Below are 19,238 nucleotides of genomic sequence, written 5' to 3'. Positions count from 1 at the left end.
TCGTTGCCCAGGCGGGTCTCGAAGCTGCAGGCTCAGGCCATCCACTCACCTCAGCCTCCCAAAGGCGTGGGATTATAGGCTGAGCCACCGAGCCTGGCTCATAGATTTCTTAAGAAAGCAGACTAATATTAAAAATTTAACTTGTGGCCGGGCTCAGTGGCTCAGCCTGTAATCCCATTACTTCGGGAGGCCGAGTTGAGTGGATTGCCTGAGCCTGCTGGTTCGAGACCAGCCTGGGCAACTTGTGAGACTGTCTCTACAATAAAATAAAATAAAAATAGCCGGGTGTGGTAGCTTGCGTCTATAGTTCTGGGCTACTCGAAGGCTGAGGCTGGAGCCCAGAAGAAGGTCGACACTGGGGTGGCCGTGAGCGTGGCTGCCACTGTATTCCAGCTGGGGTGAGGGAGTGAGACTCCAACTAGAAAAAAAAAAAAAATTTAACTTGTAACTTTTAGTAACATTGTATATTAGGATAGGATTTTTCTTATTTATCAATCTTCTCAGTATTATCTTTGGTGAGCCAGATGATTTTTGAATATTTGTAGACTTCAGCTTAAATTTTGGTGCTTATCTATATGATGTTGGTACTATATTAAATGTTACCTGTTAACTTTTTTCCATAGGTATTCCAGGTGGTAATCAAGCCTTGCTCCTGCTTCGCAGCTGTGGTTCTCTCTTGCCTGAACTAAAGCTCACAGAGAGAACAGAATTTGCTCATAGGATATGGGACAAGCTTCAGAAATTGGGTATAATTAAATATGTGATGTGTATAAAAGGTGTAGATATTTTTCTTTTTGTAAAATGGTGTTTCTCCACACAGATCCTATTATTCAGTTTTATAGAAGGGCTACTTGATTCATAATTTTTTGGTAATATGGTTTATTTGGTGAGTTATAGTGACATCTAGGGGCATTAAAAATAATTTTTCATAACAAGTATTACAAGTATGGTAAGTTAAAAGTGAACAAAATAGAAAGGCATTTGGCCTATCAAAGGTATAAATACATGTACCATTTTGATCAAGTAGTTCCATGTATTAGAATTTAGATAGATATAATCGTATGCAAAAGTATATTCTTTAGTACAGCTTGTTTGTAATAGCAAGGAATTGGAACCAACTGAAATGCCCCTCACTTGGAGATTAGATAAATAAATTATGGTGTACCAGTAACGTAGAATATTATGCAACTATTAAAAAAAGGAGGAAGTTTTTCATATACTGATGGAGGTTATTCTCCAAAATATAAATAAAAATTAAGATGTACAACATTGTGTAGAGTACCCTACCTTTTTGAAGAAAAGTGTTTATATGTGTGCATGTGCGTACAATATTAAATTGTTTCTGGAAAGATGGTAAACACTGGATACAGTTTTTACTCTACCTTTTTCTACTTTATAAGTTTTGAATTATATGATCATAGTACACATTCAAAAAATAACTTGATAAAAGATCATTTGGTAAAATTTAATGTTCATTCCTGATTTTTAAAAATCTTCACTAGTTGGGCTTGGTGGCTCAGACTGTAACCCCGGGCCTTTGGGAGGCTGAGGTGAGTGGATTGCCTGAGCCCGCGGGTTCGAGATCCACCTGGGCAGGCGAGACCTCATCTCTACAATAAAGAAAAAAAAAAATTAGCTGGGCGTGGTAGTGTGCACCTGTAGTTCCAGCTACTTGGAAGGCTGAAGCGGAAGGATCAATGGAGCCCAGCAGGTCGAGGCTGCGGTGGCCAGGAGCGGCCACTGCACTCCAGTCTGGGCGACAGTGAGACTCCAACTCAAAAAAAAAAATAAAAAAAAAATCTTCACTGAGAATGCTTCCATAACATGTTAAAATCTAAAACCAACGATAATTGTGTATAATGCAATGAAATAAGATGTGAAATAATATTAGGAATTATTATTTTTAGGTAATGGCAATTGTTATCTGTAAAATCCCAGAAAAATCAGCTTGTAATTAGCTAGACATATTAAATGTTTAAGAATTCATAATTTTTGTAGTTATAAAACAAAATGTATAATAGGATCTAATTAAGTTTAGCAACAAATATATAAAATATTTAGGACTGTTCTTCAAAAAAATGTATAGGGCCTAGATGAAAAAAACTGTAGGATAAAGGCAGATTCTTCACAGTTTTAAATTCCCCTAGAATTTATTTTGATAACAAATTCATTTTTTAAAAGTTTTTAAAAATATAGATAAATGTTGGATTTCAGGATAGTAAAAGATTTTATAAGTTTAAAAGCAGAAATTTCTGAATGTCGGTAAATTAAGTAATTAAACACATGCTGAGCTGAGACAAAGATATGCAAAAAAGATTATATTCTAAAATAGAAAAGAGGCCTTACACAGGTGTTAATACCTCTATAGAAATATTGATGGTGTATTACTGTCTATGATATAATAATTATTCATATATAGGTATTTCCTCTATACTGTTTCCTTTATGAAAGTGGTATTCATAACTTTTTTATTTTCCTGTTTTCATGATTCTCGATATAATGGCATTGAAACCTGTTGAATTAATATTGCCAGAGGACAGGGAAATTGCTAGTTTGATTGTTGTTCATAGACTTATAAAGCTGTGAGAAATCTTTTAGCTTAGGTAACATGTTCAAAGTTACAGAATGAACTGTTGAGACTGGAACTGAGCTAGCTATCAGGAGGAAATTCTGGAGGAAACACTGGAAATGGTAGACTCTCATGTCAGTGTTGCCATATTTTAAGTTCCTACAAAAAGAATTACTTCTTTGGCCATCCTGTGATAATATATGTCTCCGTAACTATTTTTATTCAAATTCTTTGGGTTTTTTCGAAAGCAAGATTTATTGAGAAGACAGAAAGGTTCCCACCGTGGGAGGGGACCTGAGGGGGCTGCCTTATTCAAATTCTTAATCTTTTCCAAATACTTTGTTTCTCACTCTCAAGTCAGTCCATTTTCAAGCCACGATTTAAATCCTTCCATTTTAGAGTTTTATCTCTAGTCCAAATTAGAGACTCCTTTCCACATTCTCCCTGTGGTTACCATTACCATGGATTGTCTTGAGTTGTGCTTGTCTTTTTGAAAGATAATCCTCCATCAAGGTAAACTACATTCCACTCATGGAGTTTATGTGTCATCCTTTCATGAATCTTCATTTTGATGATTATATCTTATTCATATTTACAGCTTCCTCATCAGCTTGTCAGTGTTTTATACATGTTGGGTACTAAAGTAATACCAGTTGAGTATCCAAAATGCTTGGAGCTAGAAGTGTTCTGTATTTAAGATTTTTCTTCAGATTTTGGAGTATTTACCTTTACCTAGTTGAGCAAACCATATATGAAAACCCAAAATCATTCAGTGAGCATCTCCTTTGAATGTAATGTTGATGCTTAAAAAGCTTCAGATTTTGGAGAATTATGGACTTCATATTTTTGAATTTGAGATGCTCAACCTGTATTAGTTGAATTTGTAGAAAACAGGAAATTTTAACTTAATTGTTTAAAAAATTAAAATTGTACTTTATTAATAAATAGTAAATATATTAACATGGTACAAAATTCAAAAGACTTACTAGAGTTTAAATGGAGACTTTAACCACTCTTTCTCAGCTACCAATTTCTATTTCTTGGGGACAGCCAGTCAAGTCTAATGTTAAGAAAATTCTCTAAGAGAATAAGCACATTTTGGAAAAGAATGGATATAATTTTTTAGAAAACTACTTATTATAAAAGGCCATTAAAATCATTTATTTAGGATTGAGAAAAACTTTGGTTAATATAACTTTGCTTTAGTGACAAAGGTAGAGTTAAAGACTACTCTGCAAAAAACTGCAGACATTTTTAAGTAATGATATTGTTGGGTCTATATTTAATATATTTATAGATAATTTTGTTAAGAGGCACTATATAGTGTCATCTAAAAGTTTTCAGATGACAACATGTTTTTCTTGAACTGTAAAATGCCAAACTAACGTAGCTGTAGAAATAATTTTTAAAGCTTTGTGAGATGACAGCAAAGTGGCAGTTGAATTTCACTGTGGGGTCACACAAGGTGATACATGGAGGAGAGAATGATTATCTAGATGATACCAGTGGAGAGTAAGCTCTGATCTTCTTCCACAGGCAAGACACCTGGCCTTTACAAATAAAAGAGTTTAGAACATTCCTTCAAGCTTGAACAAAATAAGTGAAAGATAAATGCCAGTGGGTGATAATTTATAAAATCATTACACTAAGAGATGGAACAAGAACATAATATCAAAACATTAAAAGTAAGGCAGAAGGGCCAGAGCCATGAGCTAGGATTACGGTATAGAGCCATGTGCTAAGACACCTAGGCGCAGTGCATTACAAAACTCGTGATTGCCGGGCTCGGTGGCTCAGCCTGTAATCCCACGCTTTGGGAGGCTGAGGTGAGTGGATTGCCTGAGCCCGCGGGTTCGAGACCCACCCGGGAAACTTGGCGAGACCTCATCTCTACAATAAAATTAAAAAATTAGCCGGGCATGGTAGCGCATGCCTGTAGTTCCAGCTGCTTGGAAGGTTGAGGTGGAAGGATCGCCGGAGCCCAGCAGGTCCAGGCTGCGGTGGCCGGGAGCGGCTACTGCACTCCAGTCTGGGTGACAGAGTGAGACTCCAACTCAAAAAATAAAATAAAGTAAAATAAAATTTGGGTAGTTCTAGACCTTCTTAATTATTAACATCCAAGATGCAATTTTTATTAAAAATTATTTGTTTTTCACGAAATGACCATTGTAGGGATAAAAACTTTGCTGAAGTTCCCAGAAGCATTTTTGGTATCAATAGTGCTATGCCTTATACCAGTTGTGTTGAACACCGATTTGGACAAAAATCTGTCTGAAAAGCCTAAAGAGATGTTTCTTTTCAGAGTTTGAGCAGTTTCCTCACCTTCTCCAACAAGCCAGAGTGAATCCCTTTGTAAGATTATAGAATATAATTTTCTTCAACCTGGGAGCTATGGCTAACCATTACTACAGAGTTCAGTTTGAGTGCTTTTTTAAAATAAAATTTCAGACGTTCTGTGGTATCCTCATTGCATAATAATGTTGCAGATATTGACGTGTTCATGACTCTCTGTAAGGCCCTGTGTAAAGTTTTATAGTGGTTTAGAGATTTGGCTCTCAAGGCCTATACCCCACCTAGGTTCAAATCTCTGGTCGCTTAAAAGTTATGTGGACTTAGACAAGTGGAGTAGTCAGTTTTTCTCATCTGTAAGGTGGAGGTGCCTGCCTCTAAGGAGTACCTGCCTCTAAGCTCTTGTGAAGATTAGTTGAGTCTCTCTGTAGAACATGTAGTGTAGTGCTTGAAACATACTTGAAAAACATGTCTGTGAAGACAAAAATTCATACTCATGTAATAAAACTGGTCTCTGATGCCTAGAGTCTCATAATCTGATGCTAGATACTGACTGTAGGCCCTGTGTGGTTACAGCAGTTAAATAAAGATACGAAATTTGATTAAAGAAAATTTGGTGAAACATTTTAATGCTGCCTTTTGATATAACAATGATTTTGTGAGTGAGTAGATAAGTCCTAGTGGTAACCTTGATTGATGTGGCCCATAGGCAGTGTGGATATAAAGGCAACAAAGGCTTTGAAACCCAGGTAGCTACTGAAAGCAGATGAGGAAGCATGTTCAGCAACTGAAAATGAAATGGGTTCCTCAGACGTGGGCTCTGAATGGCTTGGTTAGTACATAAGCGGAATTGCCAACATAGTCTTACCTGTGTAAAAGAAGTACAGTCACAATCTTTCACCCAAGTGTATCTGTAATGTGGTGAAGACTGCTTCTTTTTTTTTTTTCTGAGTTGGAATCTCACTCTGTCGCCCAGATTGGAGTGCAGTGGCACGCTCCCGGCCACCACAGCCTCAACCTGCTGGACTCCGGTAATCCTTCTGCCTAAGCCTTCCAAGTAGTTTGAACTACAGGCACGCACTACCATGCCCGGCTAATTTTTTTGATTTTTTTTAGAGACGAGGTCTTGCCAAGTTGCCCCATGGGCTCAGGCAATTCACTCGCTTTGGCCTCCCAAAGCACAGGATTGCAGGCTGAGCCACCGAGCCCGGCCAAAGACTGCTTCTTATAGAAATATCTGTCAGTCACTTAAATGTAGGGATGTTGTCAGCATTTTCTAACAGGAAGAGAATATTATGCTCTATAAGTAAGAGTCCTTTATGTCTGAGTAGGCAGTTACTTGTACAGTAATTCAGTAATTACTGTCTTATATGCTTAGCTTGCTCTGTTCTGACAATATCTATGTAGATAGGTCTAAGTGTTAAGATGGATGAAATACTAAAGTGATACTTTTACTCTTTTGTTTCTTAAATTTAGGTGTACACAATTTCAGATGTGATAAAGGATAAGATATTAAATGCTTTTCTAAAAATGTGATGTAAACTTTGTTTGTAGGTAGTGTGTATGATGTGAGTCACTACAATGCTTTACTTAAAGTCTATCTTCAAAATGAACATAAATTCTCGCCAACTGATTTCCTGGCAAAAATGGAGGAAGCAAACATTCAACCAAATCGAGTGGGTAGTTATTGTGAATATTTATTGATCACATCTACTTTTTTATCTTTACCCAGAAAAAAAACATTAACCAGCCCATTTCATTGGCAGGTGACATACCAGAGACTGATTGCTGCTTTTTGTAATGTGGGAGATATTGAAGGTGCCAGGTATGGATCTGTATGAATATATATTTAAGCAAACACATTGGTAAATTTTGTGAACCTTGATGCATTCACTCCTCTTTAAAGTTTCCTCATAATTAGAGAAAATTTTTTAGAAATATTTTAATTTAGCAAATTTGGTATATGACTTAAGAAAGTGTAAAATTATTGTGTAAGAAACTAAAGACAAGTAAAAATTGCTGTTTTAATTTTTAAAATTTGATTTATTATAGCAGAGGTTTAAAATTATTGTGATATAAAGCTGGCTTTACTTTTTATTTTAGTATTTCCTAAGAGAAATGTTCTTAGCTCTTTAAACTGTTCATTTATAAAACTGGGAATAGTCTCTATCTCACTGATTCATATAAAATAAATTTTGACATTTTTCTGCTTATATAAAATTTATATCTATTTTTGGATGAAAGGTTTGAGAAATAAGAGAATAAATTGAAATGTATAATTTCATTTAAAAAGTTAATGAGGCTGGACGTGGTGTCTCATGCTTGCAATCCCAGCACCTTGGGAGGCTAAGGCGAGAGAATTGCTTTAGCCCAGGAGTTAGAGACCAGCCTGGGCAACAAAGCAAGACCTTGTCTCTACAAAAAATTCAAAAAATTAGCTGGGCATGGTGGCATGCTTCTGTAGTCCCAGCTACTTGGGAGGGGGCAGATGGATCTCTTGAACCCAGGAGGTTGTGACTTTGGTGAGCCATGATGGTGCCACTGCTCTTAAGCATAGGTGACAGAGTGAAGCCCTGACTCAAAAAAATAAAAAGTTTAGCCAGGCTTGGTGCCTCAGCCTGTAATCCCGTACCTTTGGGAGGCTGAGGTGAGTGGATTGTCTGAGCCTGTGGGTTCGAGATCTGCCTGGGCAACTTGGCGAGACCTCATCTCTACAATAAAAAAAAAAAAAAAAATTAGCTGGGTGTGGTAGCGCGCGCCTGTAGTTCCAGCTATTTGGAAGGCTGAGGCGGAAGGATCGCCGGAGCCCAGCAGGTCTAGGCTGCGGTGGCCGGGAGCGGCCGCTGCACTCCAGTCTGGGCGACAGAGTAAGACTCCAACTCAAAAAAATAAAAATAAAAAATAAGTTTAATTAGTAGTGTGTAGGACAATCAGATATTTAAAAAATTTTCTAGTATTTTTAACAAGAGTACTTTATGACTACAGGTATATCAGGGGGTGGGATTTTGTGGGAAGGGGATCAGTGTTCACATTTTAGTTTCTAAAACAAGCATGTATCACTATTATATCTTAAAACCAAAAATAACTCAAGACCTAATGCTATACATGGTTTAAAACATGTTTCTGATAAATACTCCAGTGAGTATCTTCATTTCTCTTTTGCAGCAAGATTCTTGAATTTATGAAGACTAAGGATCTTCCAATCACAGAGGCTGTGTTTAGTGCCCTTGTCACAGGGCATGCAAGAGCTGGGTAATGAGCAACCTCAGGTTTTGGTTCTTAAGTGAAGCTTGAAATTTAGAAAAATTGTTGTAGGAAATTCCTAACATATGTTTGTCTACCCCTTCAAAAAAACTTGTAGTGTATGAGGTAGGTAGGACATGTTAATATTTTTATAATTTGTTCTTAAATTTGTTTCATAAAACTTTTATTTGAAATTATGTAATCTAAAAAATTGGGCTTGATCTGAAGCAACTAAATTTGTAGTTTATTAACTGCTCTGGACAATATTTTTTATGTGTTAAGAATATTTTACTAAATGCTGTTTTTAAAAGTTTAATCTGGATCATAATATACTTAATGTAAGATGGTACATTATTTAATACCTGTAATTATTGTAGAATTTGCTTTTTTGAGGGGATCAGATGTTATAGTCTTTATTATTTCAGAAACATTTTCATATATATTTGGTATTTTCTAATATAATTCAGAATGATACTTAACATTTTTTATTTTGAGCATAGGTAACATATTTTAGTTTGATAGTTATTTTACATTTGACAAAAAAGTAGTAATCTATTTTCTTTAAATTAACTTACAGTGATATGGAGAATGCAGAAAATATTCTCCCTGTAATGAAAGAGGCTGGAATTGACCCTGGTCCAGACACATACCTAGCATTATTGAATGCCTATGCCGAGAAAGGTGACATTGACCGTGTTAAGCAGGTGTGACTTATGCCATGTAAATAAACATGCCTTAAAATCATTTGTAAAAATTTGTTAATGTTTTGTGTGAAGCAGAAAAGTGTAGTTTATACCTGTTTGTAAAGATGTTTTCTTGTAGAGCGTATTATTTAAGAATTTTTATTATAGTTTGATACCTTGGTGCTGATAAATAAATTATTTTTGAAGTAGAGTGTTTCCTGTTTTATAAAAGAAGTCCTAAGCCTTTAGATGGTATTTTTTCCTAATTTTTTGAATCTTGATATTTTCATTTATTTTGCTTTAATACTTAAATTTAAAAACATTATTTCTAACTTGTTCTTCTAATTTCTGGAATTGATTGCAGACACTGGAGAAGGTGGAGAAATCTGAGCTTTACGTTTTGGACCGTGATTTATTGCAAATTATTTTTAGCTTCAGTAAAGCTGGTTATCCTCAGTATGTGTCAGAAATTTTGGAGAAAATTTCATCTGAAAGAAGATATATTCCAGGTAGGTTTTAAAAATTTATTTACATGATTTTTATCAAAATCTGAATTATTATGCTTGTATGATGGAAAGTACATTCTCTAACAGTAAAGATTGTGATAGGTAAGCATAGAACTCTTAAAGTCAGCTTAATAAGCTAAAAGACATGTGAGTGAATGACCACATGGGGTTATTTTGATTGGAAAGTGTTGTGTTGTTATTTAGGCAGATATACCCTTTTGGTATTTGCACTTCTTATCTTGTTGTAGTATTTTTGCAATGTGTAAAACTCTTGTTCAGTTTAGTAACAAAAGATGTCTTTGTTTTTCTCCCAGATGCAATGAACCTCATTTTGCTTTTGGTCACTGAAAAATTGGAAGATACAGCATTGCAAATTTTACTGGCATGTCCTGTATCAAGGGAAGATGGTCAGGCTGACTTTGGCAGTTTCTTTTTACAACACTGCGTGAATATGAATGTGGTATTCTGTCCATTTTTACTTTGTAAGCAGTGTGATTGGCAGTGTAGTATATTCTTTAAAATATAAGAAAATTTATAAGACTAGTTGTAAATGTTATAACCTTGTTTTTGTATTGCAAGATTTTTGGATAGAAAGGATGAGAGGCTTAAATTTTTCATCTCAAAATTGGTAGAATATTTGCAGCAGGTCAAATGGTGGGATATTTGCCAATTTCGCCAGTGTGGTGATTTTTTTCCCCATAGCCTGTGGAGAAGCTGACAGCCTACTGTAAGAAGTTGAAGGAAGCCCAGATGCACTCATCTCCTATGCAGTTCACCCTCCATTGTGCTTTACTAACCAATAAAACAGGTACCATATCCTTATAGTTAAGACCAACAGACGTAAGTTTTGTTGAGGTAGCTTTGTGATACTTTTTGGTATCTTTTGCAGATTTGGCAAAAGCTCTGATGAAGGCTGTGAAGGAAGAAGGTTTTCCTGTCCGAACTCACTATTTCTGGCCACTGCTAGTTGGATATCAGAAGGAGAAAAATGTTCAAGGTGAGGTTTTGCCTTTTGCCTCTTTGTAATGGTTCACAAAGTCAGTGTAACAGTTTTGCACACACCTAACTGAATTCTTAGGGAAAGCATACGTATTCCTGAGTATTAGATCTTCTGAGAAGATGGAATTGTTTTAAATCATAGTAAAGTACTATGTGAGCCTTTTATAAACCAAAATGTGGTGAATTTTATTCATCTTCATTTTATTAATTTCATTTCTTAGTTCATCTCTGATCTTGATATTCAAACTTGAGTATAGTTTTAAGCAGTTTATTATTTTTTCAAGTTCTTAAAAGGACTCAATTCTTGATTTTACATATAGTGTTTCAAATTCATTTATTTAGCCTTAAGAAAGATAAAGTTGTGTAATCAGCTCATGAAAACAAGAAGTGTGGCCATTTTCTTTGTGGACCAATCTATTTCTTTTTAACTGAGCTTAGTTATAATAGGAAAGGCAGGAAAACTTTTATTGCAAAATGAGTGCTCATGACCTGACAGCCTGCTGATTGAAGGACAATCTTGCAGGTTCTTAAGTACGTTTAAGCATTTAGCATACTTTTCCCTTGTACACATGGGATATCTATAGGATATGAATAAGAATTGAACAAATATTAAATTTTAGAGTACAGTATCTAATTCTTTGGTTTGCATTATTGGTAATTCAGAAAGAATAGTCTCATAAAAAGATGCTTTTAACAGAAGTACTTTCCCCTTGGGGAAACAAAAAATGGTCTTTTTCATTTTATCTCGCAGTATAATGTGCTTTGGAATGAGATGCAGAGTTGTTAGTGTGACATTGGGTGACAAACAAAATGCACAAACAACAAAAAAAGTGCTTTTAGCAGACTTTCATATTGCAATTTTATTTTAAATATATAGTCGTCTTCTGGTTTAAAGGAAATAGTGAAACAAGTATTCCCTAATTGTTTCTAGCAATAAAAGTCTCTAAATCCTTTTTAGCAAAATCTTTGTGAAAACAATATGCTAGTTGATTAACTCTTTATATGTCCTCCAGTTCTGAAAGCTCCAAAACGTAACCTATAACCCAGGTTTTTGAACCACAGAAAGTTTACATCATTACATTCAACTCATTGGGCATGTTAGTACCGTCCACCTTAACCCAAGTGTGAACGTACTTGAGGTGCCTCTTGAGATATTTGTTCATTGGGTTAATTTGCTTTCTTCAGCCATGTCAAGTTGAATTGGTTACTACATTCTTACTACTCAACTACTCAGTAAACATAAAAGAGTTAGATAATTTCTTTCTATAGTTATGGTAGTTGAACTAGTAGAAAATTGGCTTTCTCTTGAATCTGTCTTTTCTCAGAATCTTAGAATTTAGATTTTAAAAGTGCCTTGTTGAAAGCTCACATTGCATTCATGAAGGAACTGAGAACTGCAAAGAGATTGAGTGACTGACCTTAGATTCCACATCTAGTTAGCACCCATGCTAGGTTTAGAATAGAGGGTTTCTGGCCCTCGATCAAATTTTTTTTTATGCCATACCATTTCCGTGTTAGACTTTTGGAAATACTATACTGTATCTATTTAATAAAATTCTTAGCTATTGCTTAAAAATTAGTTGCCAGTTTTTTCATGAAGGACATTGCAAAGAGATGCCAAATTTTTAAGCAGTGAAGGTTTTATCTGGAAAAATACAAAAGCTTATGCTTTCTCAAGAAATGTGACTTTATAGTGCAAGAGATTGTTAGTTGTTTCACAGTTTTAAAAAACTGTTTTCCCTAGCCGGGCGTGGTAGCTCGCGCCTGTAGTTCCAGCTACTTGGAAGACTGAGGTTGGAAGGATTGCCAGAGCCCAGTAGGTCGAGGCTGCAGTGGCGGGGAGCGGCCACTGCACTCCAGTCTGGGTGACAGAGTGAGACTCCAACTCAAAAAAAAAAAAAAAAAAAAGTTTTCTTTGCAGAAATCCTGAAAAATAGTAAAGTGTGTATTCTGCCATCTTATTTTATGTAGCAGAGAAATGGCTATATGTATTCTCTAAAGTGTCTTTAGCGAAAGATGAGAAAGTAACATTCTTATTAGTGCAGTGGACATGTTCTTTGTACAGTGAAGATCATATATAAAATGGTAGAAATAACAGAAGAAAATAATGGCTATAATAATGGAGCTTGTTCGGGAGTGTTTTATAAAGAATGGATAAAACTTCATGAATTCAAAGAAAGATACTTGGAGGTCAGTTAAAATTGACCTAAAGAGTTTTCTACAATAGGATAATCAAATTTGTTGAATTTTTTTTAGCTGCATGTATAGCCATCACTAACCTCTAAGAAAGATTTTTATATGACTTCCTCAGGGCTTATCTTATATTTCTCTGTGGCTCAAGTGGAAAATCACCACTTAAAATAATACATGTCTAGCCAGTTGGCCTGACTGAGAGGAAGTAACCTGGAGTGAATCGGGATCTGCATGCCTTGGTATATTGAGAAAACATAGCAATTGGAATGTGCAAGGGGTAAAATATGTAAGAATCGATTTGAAAGCCTGCACCCAGTTGAGTAAAATGGTTAAATAAAAACTTTTCAAAGAGTAAGAAATGGCCTCCTCGTAAAGTGAGTGCCCTGGATAAAGTACAGTGATGTGGAGTGAAGCAGTCATAGATGGTGTAAGTTGCTCAGTAAATCATATATCTTTCCCAATAGTTTGAATTATTTTAATTCTCATAAAACTTTTAAAAACAAGACTTTCTCTAGTTTTATAAATTTTCTTATGGCGACATTGAAATATTTTTTACTAGATTCTTTAATGGTGGTTTAGATGTTTCTAAGTTCACAGAGATTTGGAATTCATTTATATATAAGCTAATACAAGATTATTTAAATCTTTTTTGTTTTAAAAAGAAATGTGCATAGTGGCACATTACTGTAATCCCAGCGCTTTGGGAAGCTGAGGTAGGAGGATCACTTGATCCCAGGTGTTTGAGACCAGCCTGGGTAACATAACGGGATCTTGTCTCTATAAAAAATTAGCCAGGCATTGTGGCGTGTGCCTGTAGTCCCAGTTACTTGGGTGGCTGAGGTGAGAGAATCATTTGAGCCCAGGAGGTCGAGGCTGCAGTGAGCCATGATTGTGGTACCGTATTGCAACCTAGATGACAGAGTGAGACCCCAACTCAAAAACAAACAAACAATCGTGAATTGTATTTTTTATGAGAACTTATATAGGTAGATCAATCACCTTTTTCCTACTTATCAATAAGTGTGTTCCTCCTCCCATCTGACTTTAATTATTGAAGAGAACATCTTTGTGTGATTGAACTTATCTGAGCAGGTGTGATCCCAGGTTTTCTTTCTTTTTTTTTTTTTTGAGTCAGGGTCTCACTCTGTTACCCAGGCTGGAGTACATTGGCACGCTCACGGTCGCCACAGCTTCAGCCCGCTGAGCTCAGGGGATCCTTCTGCCTCAACCTTCCAAGTAGCCGTGCACAGGTGCAAACCACCATGCACAGCTAATTTTTTGATTTATTGTGGAGACAAGGTCTCACCAAGTTGCCCAAGCTGGTCTTTAACCCTTGGGCTCAGGCACTCCTCTTGCCTCAACCTCCCAAAGTGCTGGGATTACAGGCATAAGCCACTACTCTCGGCCATCCTAGGTTTTCTTAATCCCGCTTTCATTTCAGTTAGAAAGTTTTGTATGTTGAAAATGCTAGCACCACAGATGATCTAAATGAGCAGAATGCACTCCTGCCCCAGTGAACATTATTGGAAAAATGAAGAGTTAGGAGAATGAATCATATTTAAGGCATAGAAGACGTGGTGAAATGTTTTGTACAGCAAGAAAAATCTTCTATTTGCAATCAATTTGTTGGCCTGTTTTCAAATATTAGAAAATCTATCATCTGAGAAACTTTAAAGAATTACTGATTAATGTTAGTTTGGTACAACTAAAAAGTTAAATCATTTCTACTGTTAACATTTACTTAGTAGTTTTAGGGTTTCACACAAATATTTTTAAAAAATTTTAATGACCCATCTAAGGGGTAAGTAGGGAGCTATATTTTTATCTTTCTTATATTATAGACAAGGAACTAGTATAAGGTGACAGAACAAGGACTTGATACCACTTCCTTCTGATTCCAGGAAAAAGTATAGATTTTAGCATTTTTCTGGTGTTACAAGCACCTGCCAGAATTAGGAGACTTGAGTTCATCATTAAAGTTTTGCTTGTTGATATTGGAGAAATCAGTTTATACTTTTGTTCAGATGAAGATTCATTGACTCCTTCCTCCCTTTTTTGATGGACAAAAACTGTATATGTCCGAGGAACAATATGATGATTTGATATATAGATCATTTTGTCCTGATTAGAAAAATTAATTAACACGTGTTCATTATTACCCATAGTTACCAGTTGTATGTATGTGTGCAGACACTTAAAATCTGCTCTCTTATCAATTTGAAGGTAAGCAATACGGTGTTAACTGTAGTCACCATACTGTACCTGAGATCACTAGAATTTATTCATCTTATAACGGAAAGTTTGTACCCTTTGGCCAACATCTCCCTAGCTCACCCTCACTCCAGTCCCTGGCAACTGTCATCCTACTTTCTGCTTCTGTGAGTTTGAAATTCTACATATAAGTGAGATCATATAGTATTTATTGTCTTTCTGTATCTGGCCTATTTCACTTGATTGACTTCTAAAGGCACTTCGACTTTATTTACATAGTGAAGCGCTCATTCCCAATAGACTGAGTAGAAAGCCTTGTTAATATAGAGTTTGACATATTGATCTAAGCTAAGTTGTAATACTGAGATTCTGTTTGTTCAGAATATTCCAGTTCTATTATTCTGATGTCTTCAATCTTCCCCTAGGCATAGGCCATAAGAATTTCTTCCATACCTATTGATAATATTTGAATTCTTGGAACTTTGTTTCCATCCACTCAATAAGCATGAACTCAGTAGGTCAGAAAATTGTTCCATTCATTGAGTACCTTGACACTTACTGCCTTGCAGAGTCCAGGGATGGCATTAGAAAGTTTAAACAATGCAGTGTGTAGAAAAGCATCTAGAAAGTACAGTTCCTGTCATATTGCCATTTCTAGTGTGTACACTAAGAAATTACATCTCAGAAAGGCGAAGTTACTTGCTTACATTGATACTGCCTTTAAGTGCCAGAATCAAATTAGAAAGCCAGGTCTCTTTACACTCTAAAGCCTGTTTCTCTGTCACTTCACCAGAGTATCTCACCAGAAACTTAGCTATTTATTTTAAGCCTTGGTCATAGAAATGACCATTACTGGTCAGAAAGGACACTGAAAACATTAACACAGGTTGGTGACTGGTAATTAAAAAGCAACTTAGCTATGTCCTCCTGACAGGCACTTAGTAGTCTTTGCGTACAAAGAGCAAAGGCCAGGAGTGGTTGCTCATGCCTATAATCCCAGCACTTTGGGAGACCAAGGTGAGAGGATGGCCTGAGCCATGGGTTCGAGACTAGCCTGTGCAACTTGGCTAGACCTCATCTCTACAATAAATAAAAAAATCAGCCGGATGTGGTGGCACGTGCCTGTAGTTTCAGCTACTTGGAAGGCTGAGGCTGAAGGATCACCTGAGCCCAGCAGATCGAGGCTGTGGTGGTTGTGCCACTGCACTCCATCCTGGGCATCATAGTGAGACTCTGACTCAAAAAAAAAAAAAAAAAAAAAGAAGAGCACAGTGTGATATGACATCTTTTATGATAGTTGTAAAGGTTGTTAGGACTGATTCTCTGTGAATTATTGAAGGAGTGGTGTAAATTTTACTTAAGTGTTATGCTTGTGTGTACTGTGTGGGCCAACTCTATATGCAGGCTCTCCTAAATTTAAGTAACCACATGCTATTTCTTTTATTTTATCCTGAGAACATTTGATATACACTTAGCAGATTTCAAGTATACAATATGTTATTATTAACTATAGTCACCATACTGTGTATTGTATGAACTTACTCATCTTATAACTGAAAGTAGTTTTTGCCTGTTGATCAACATCTCTTTGTTTGACATACTGATCTCACACTCCCACTGTGGTGAGCACCATTCACATCTAAGTGAGGTCATATGTTTGTTCTTCTGTTTCTGGATCATTTCACTTAGCATAATGTCCTTCAGTTTCATTCACGCTGTTGCATATGACAGAATTTCCTCCTATTTTATGGCTGAATTATAATCCATCATACATGTTTATACACACCACATTTTCTTTATCCAGTCATCTGTCTATGGAATGTTATTTCCACATCTTGGCTGCTGTGAATAATACTGCAATGAACATAGGTCTGCAGATATCTTTTTGAGATAGTGATTTTATTTCCTTTGGATATATACTCAGAAGTAGAATTGCTGGGTCAGATGGTATGATCTAATATCATATGAATCCCCGTACTGTTTTTCATAATGGCTGTACTAGTTTCCATTCCCAGCAACACCTTACCACCATTTATTAACTATTGGCCTGTTTTGCGTCGGAGTCTCTGTTGCTCAGGCTGGAGTGCAATGGCACACTCAAGGCTACTGCAGCCTTGACCTTTTGGACCCGGACCGTCCTTCCACCTCAGCCTTCCAAGTAACTGGAGTCATAGGCATGTACCACCATGCCCAGCTAATTTTTTGATTTATTGTAGAGACGAGGTCTCACCGTGTCACCCAGGCTGGTCTCGAACCCTTGGGCTCAGGCAGTCTCTCGCCTTTGCCTCCCAAAGTGCTGGGATTACAGGTGTGAGCCACTGTGCCCATCTAATAATCTCAATTAAAAAAAATTATACTTAATCATTTTCTGACATAATCTATATTCTATTTAAAAGAAATGTGCAAATGTTCATAACGTAGTTAGAATTGCCTGTGTCTTTCTGTAATTAGTAGGGATTTATTGTCAGTTATCTATACTAGTGTGCATTATGTAGCAAATTTATAGAAATGTAATTTTTCTGTAGATCTATTAAAGGTTAGACACAGGGACTTTCAGGAAAGTTTTAATAATGTGAAAGTAAGCCGGGCTCGGTGGCTCAGCCTATAATCCCACACCTAGGGAGGCTTAGGTGAGTGGATTGCCTGAGCCCGTGGGTTCGAAACCCACCTGGGCAACTTGGTGAGACCTCATCTCTACAATAAATCAAAAAAGTAGCTGGGCGTGGTAACGCGCGCCTGTAGTTCCAGCTACTTGGAAGGCTGAGGGGGAAAGATCGCCAGAGCCCAGCAGGTCGAGGCTGCAGTGGCCAGGAGTGGCCACTGCACTTCAGTCTGGAAAACAGAGTGAGACTCCAACTCAAAAAAATATATAATAATAATAATGTGAAAGTAATGAAGCCAAAGGGAAAACTGGCCTTTGTCAAGTTAGGTGATACCTGACACCTGAGTAGTTTGACAGTTATCTGGAATTAATTGGATCTAATATCAAACCATTAGTTTATACTATTTGAAGCTCACTGCAACTCTGAAAACATGAAATGACTTAATACTTCTCAAGTAGTTATTAAGAGATAATTTTGTGAGTGGGGGATGAGACAAACAACTTACTAGATTTTTAAGTTAATTTTGCATACAGTGAGATGGTAATTTATCAGAATCAAATGTTCTCTTCATTTTTCATTCTTGCACAATATGCTGTCAAAAGTTAGTAACAGTTAGGGAATCTTTAGATATAAGTGCTGTATTAAAAACACATTTTGTAAGTAGTTTGTCTTTGTCAGGTCCTCTCCTAGCCTACTTCTCCAGTCCCTTTCCTTTGTGGCATTTATTCTGGTCAGTTTTATTGTGTGAATCCATCCTTGCTCTATGATAGCAGTGTTGTTTTTAGAAAACTTTTCAGTTGAGGGTGCCAGAAATATTAGGACATTGCTGAATTGTTTTAAGTGTTTTTATAGTGATAATTTCAAATGTTTTTTTCTTAGCACTCACTACTGAATTACTAGAGGGAGAGGAAGAAAAGAGGAATTAATTTTTTTGTGTATCGTCATATCTCCCAATTCTGTTGCTTTTTTGCCTTCTCTTAGACACACAAAATGCTGAGTAATTTTCCTACATTATGATTCAGAAAGTAATTGAATTGAACTTTCTGATCTGTTGTTAATTTATTCCACGTTTTTAATCTCTGTGCTTCGAAATTGTATCTTACAGGTATAATTGAAGTTCTCAAAGAGATGCAGGAGTTAGGAGTAGATCCTAGCCAGGAAACATATATAAATTATGTGTTTCCATCCTTCGATAGTGTAAAGTCAGCACGTGCTATCTTGCAGGTGAGTAAAACTGTTGTTGTAATTTAATAATTAAAGAGAATATCTTTCCTCCCTAATGTAGTCACCAAAAATCACTCAACTGAGGACTGGAAATGACCAAGTCTGAATATAATTTTCTAAAGCTTTGTAAAAATGTTCATTGATACAACATTTATAGTGGTTCCACTTGAAAAATTTAGAAAGGCGAAGCAGCATTTTTCTTGTAAGTTTTAAAAAAATACGGCTGGGCTCGGTGGCTCAGCCTGTAATCCCAGCACTTTGGGAGGCCAAGGTGAGTGGATTGCCTGAGCCCGCAGGTTTGAGACCCACCTGGGCAACTTGGCGAGACCTCATCTCTACAATAAATCGAAAATTTAGCCGGGAGTGGTAGCGCGTGCCTGTAGTTCCAGCTACTTGGAAGGCTGAGGCGGAAGAATCGCCAGAACCCGGGTCGAGGCTGCAGTGGCTGGGAGCGGCCACTGCACTCCAGTCTGAGTGACAGAGTGGGACTCCAACTCAAAAAAAAAAAAAAAAATACTGATATCAGAAGAAATTAAAACAATATTCATTTCTTCATTTCACCCTGAAATGCAACTACAATTTTCATTTATTATTATTATCATTATTATTATTATTATTTTTGAGTTGGAGTCTCACTTTGTCGCCCAGACTAGAGTGCAGTGGCCGCTCCCGGCCACCGCAGCCTCTACCTGCCGGTCTCTGGCGATCCTTCCGCCTC

The 19,238-nt window shown here is 36.6% G+C and overlaps 1 protein-coding gene across 1 annotated transcript in view; it reads left to right on the top strand.

Annotated features, from left to right (window-relative positions):
• Window positions 1-19,238, top strand: part of LRPPRC (leucine rich pentatricopeptide repeat containing) — a 106,993-nt gene that overhangs the window by 1,255 nt on the left and 86,500 nt on the right. Inside the window, exons 2-11 of the mRNA XM_021712369.1 lie at window positions 624-746; window positions 6,413-6,534; window positions 6,625-6,683; window positions 8,024-8,110; window positions 8,679-8,805; window positions 9,149-9,293; window positions 9,605-9,750; window positions 9,993-10,098; window positions 10,180-10,287; window positions 18,402-18,520. Of these exons, the coding sequence (XP_021568044.1) occupies window positions 624-746; window positions 6,413-6,534; window positions 6,625-6,683; window positions 8,024-8,110; window positions 8,679-8,805; window positions 9,149-9,293; window positions 9,605-9,750; window positions 9,993-10,098; window positions 10,180-10,287; window positions 18,402-18,520 (1,142 nt within the window). The remainder of the gene's footprint in view (window positions 1-623; window positions 747-6,412; window positions 6,535-6,624; window positions 6,684-8,023; window positions 8,111-8,678; window positions 8,806-9,148; window positions 9,294-9,604; window positions 9,751-9,992; window positions 10,099-10,179; window positions 10,288-18,401; window positions 18,521-19,238) is intronic.

This window comes from Carlito syrichta, unplaced genomic scaffold (assembly GCF_000164805.1).
Source record: "Carlito syrichta isolate Samal-C Ts95f unplaced genomic scaffold, Tarsius_syrichta-2.0.1 Scaffold303213, whole genome shotgun sequence".
Taxonomy (NCBI): Eukaryota; Metazoa; Chordata; class Mammalia; order Primates; family Tarsiidae; genus Carlito; species Carlito syrichta.
Note: the sequence above shows the minus strand (reverse complement) of the source record. Positions and strands in the feature narration are given on the sequence as shown.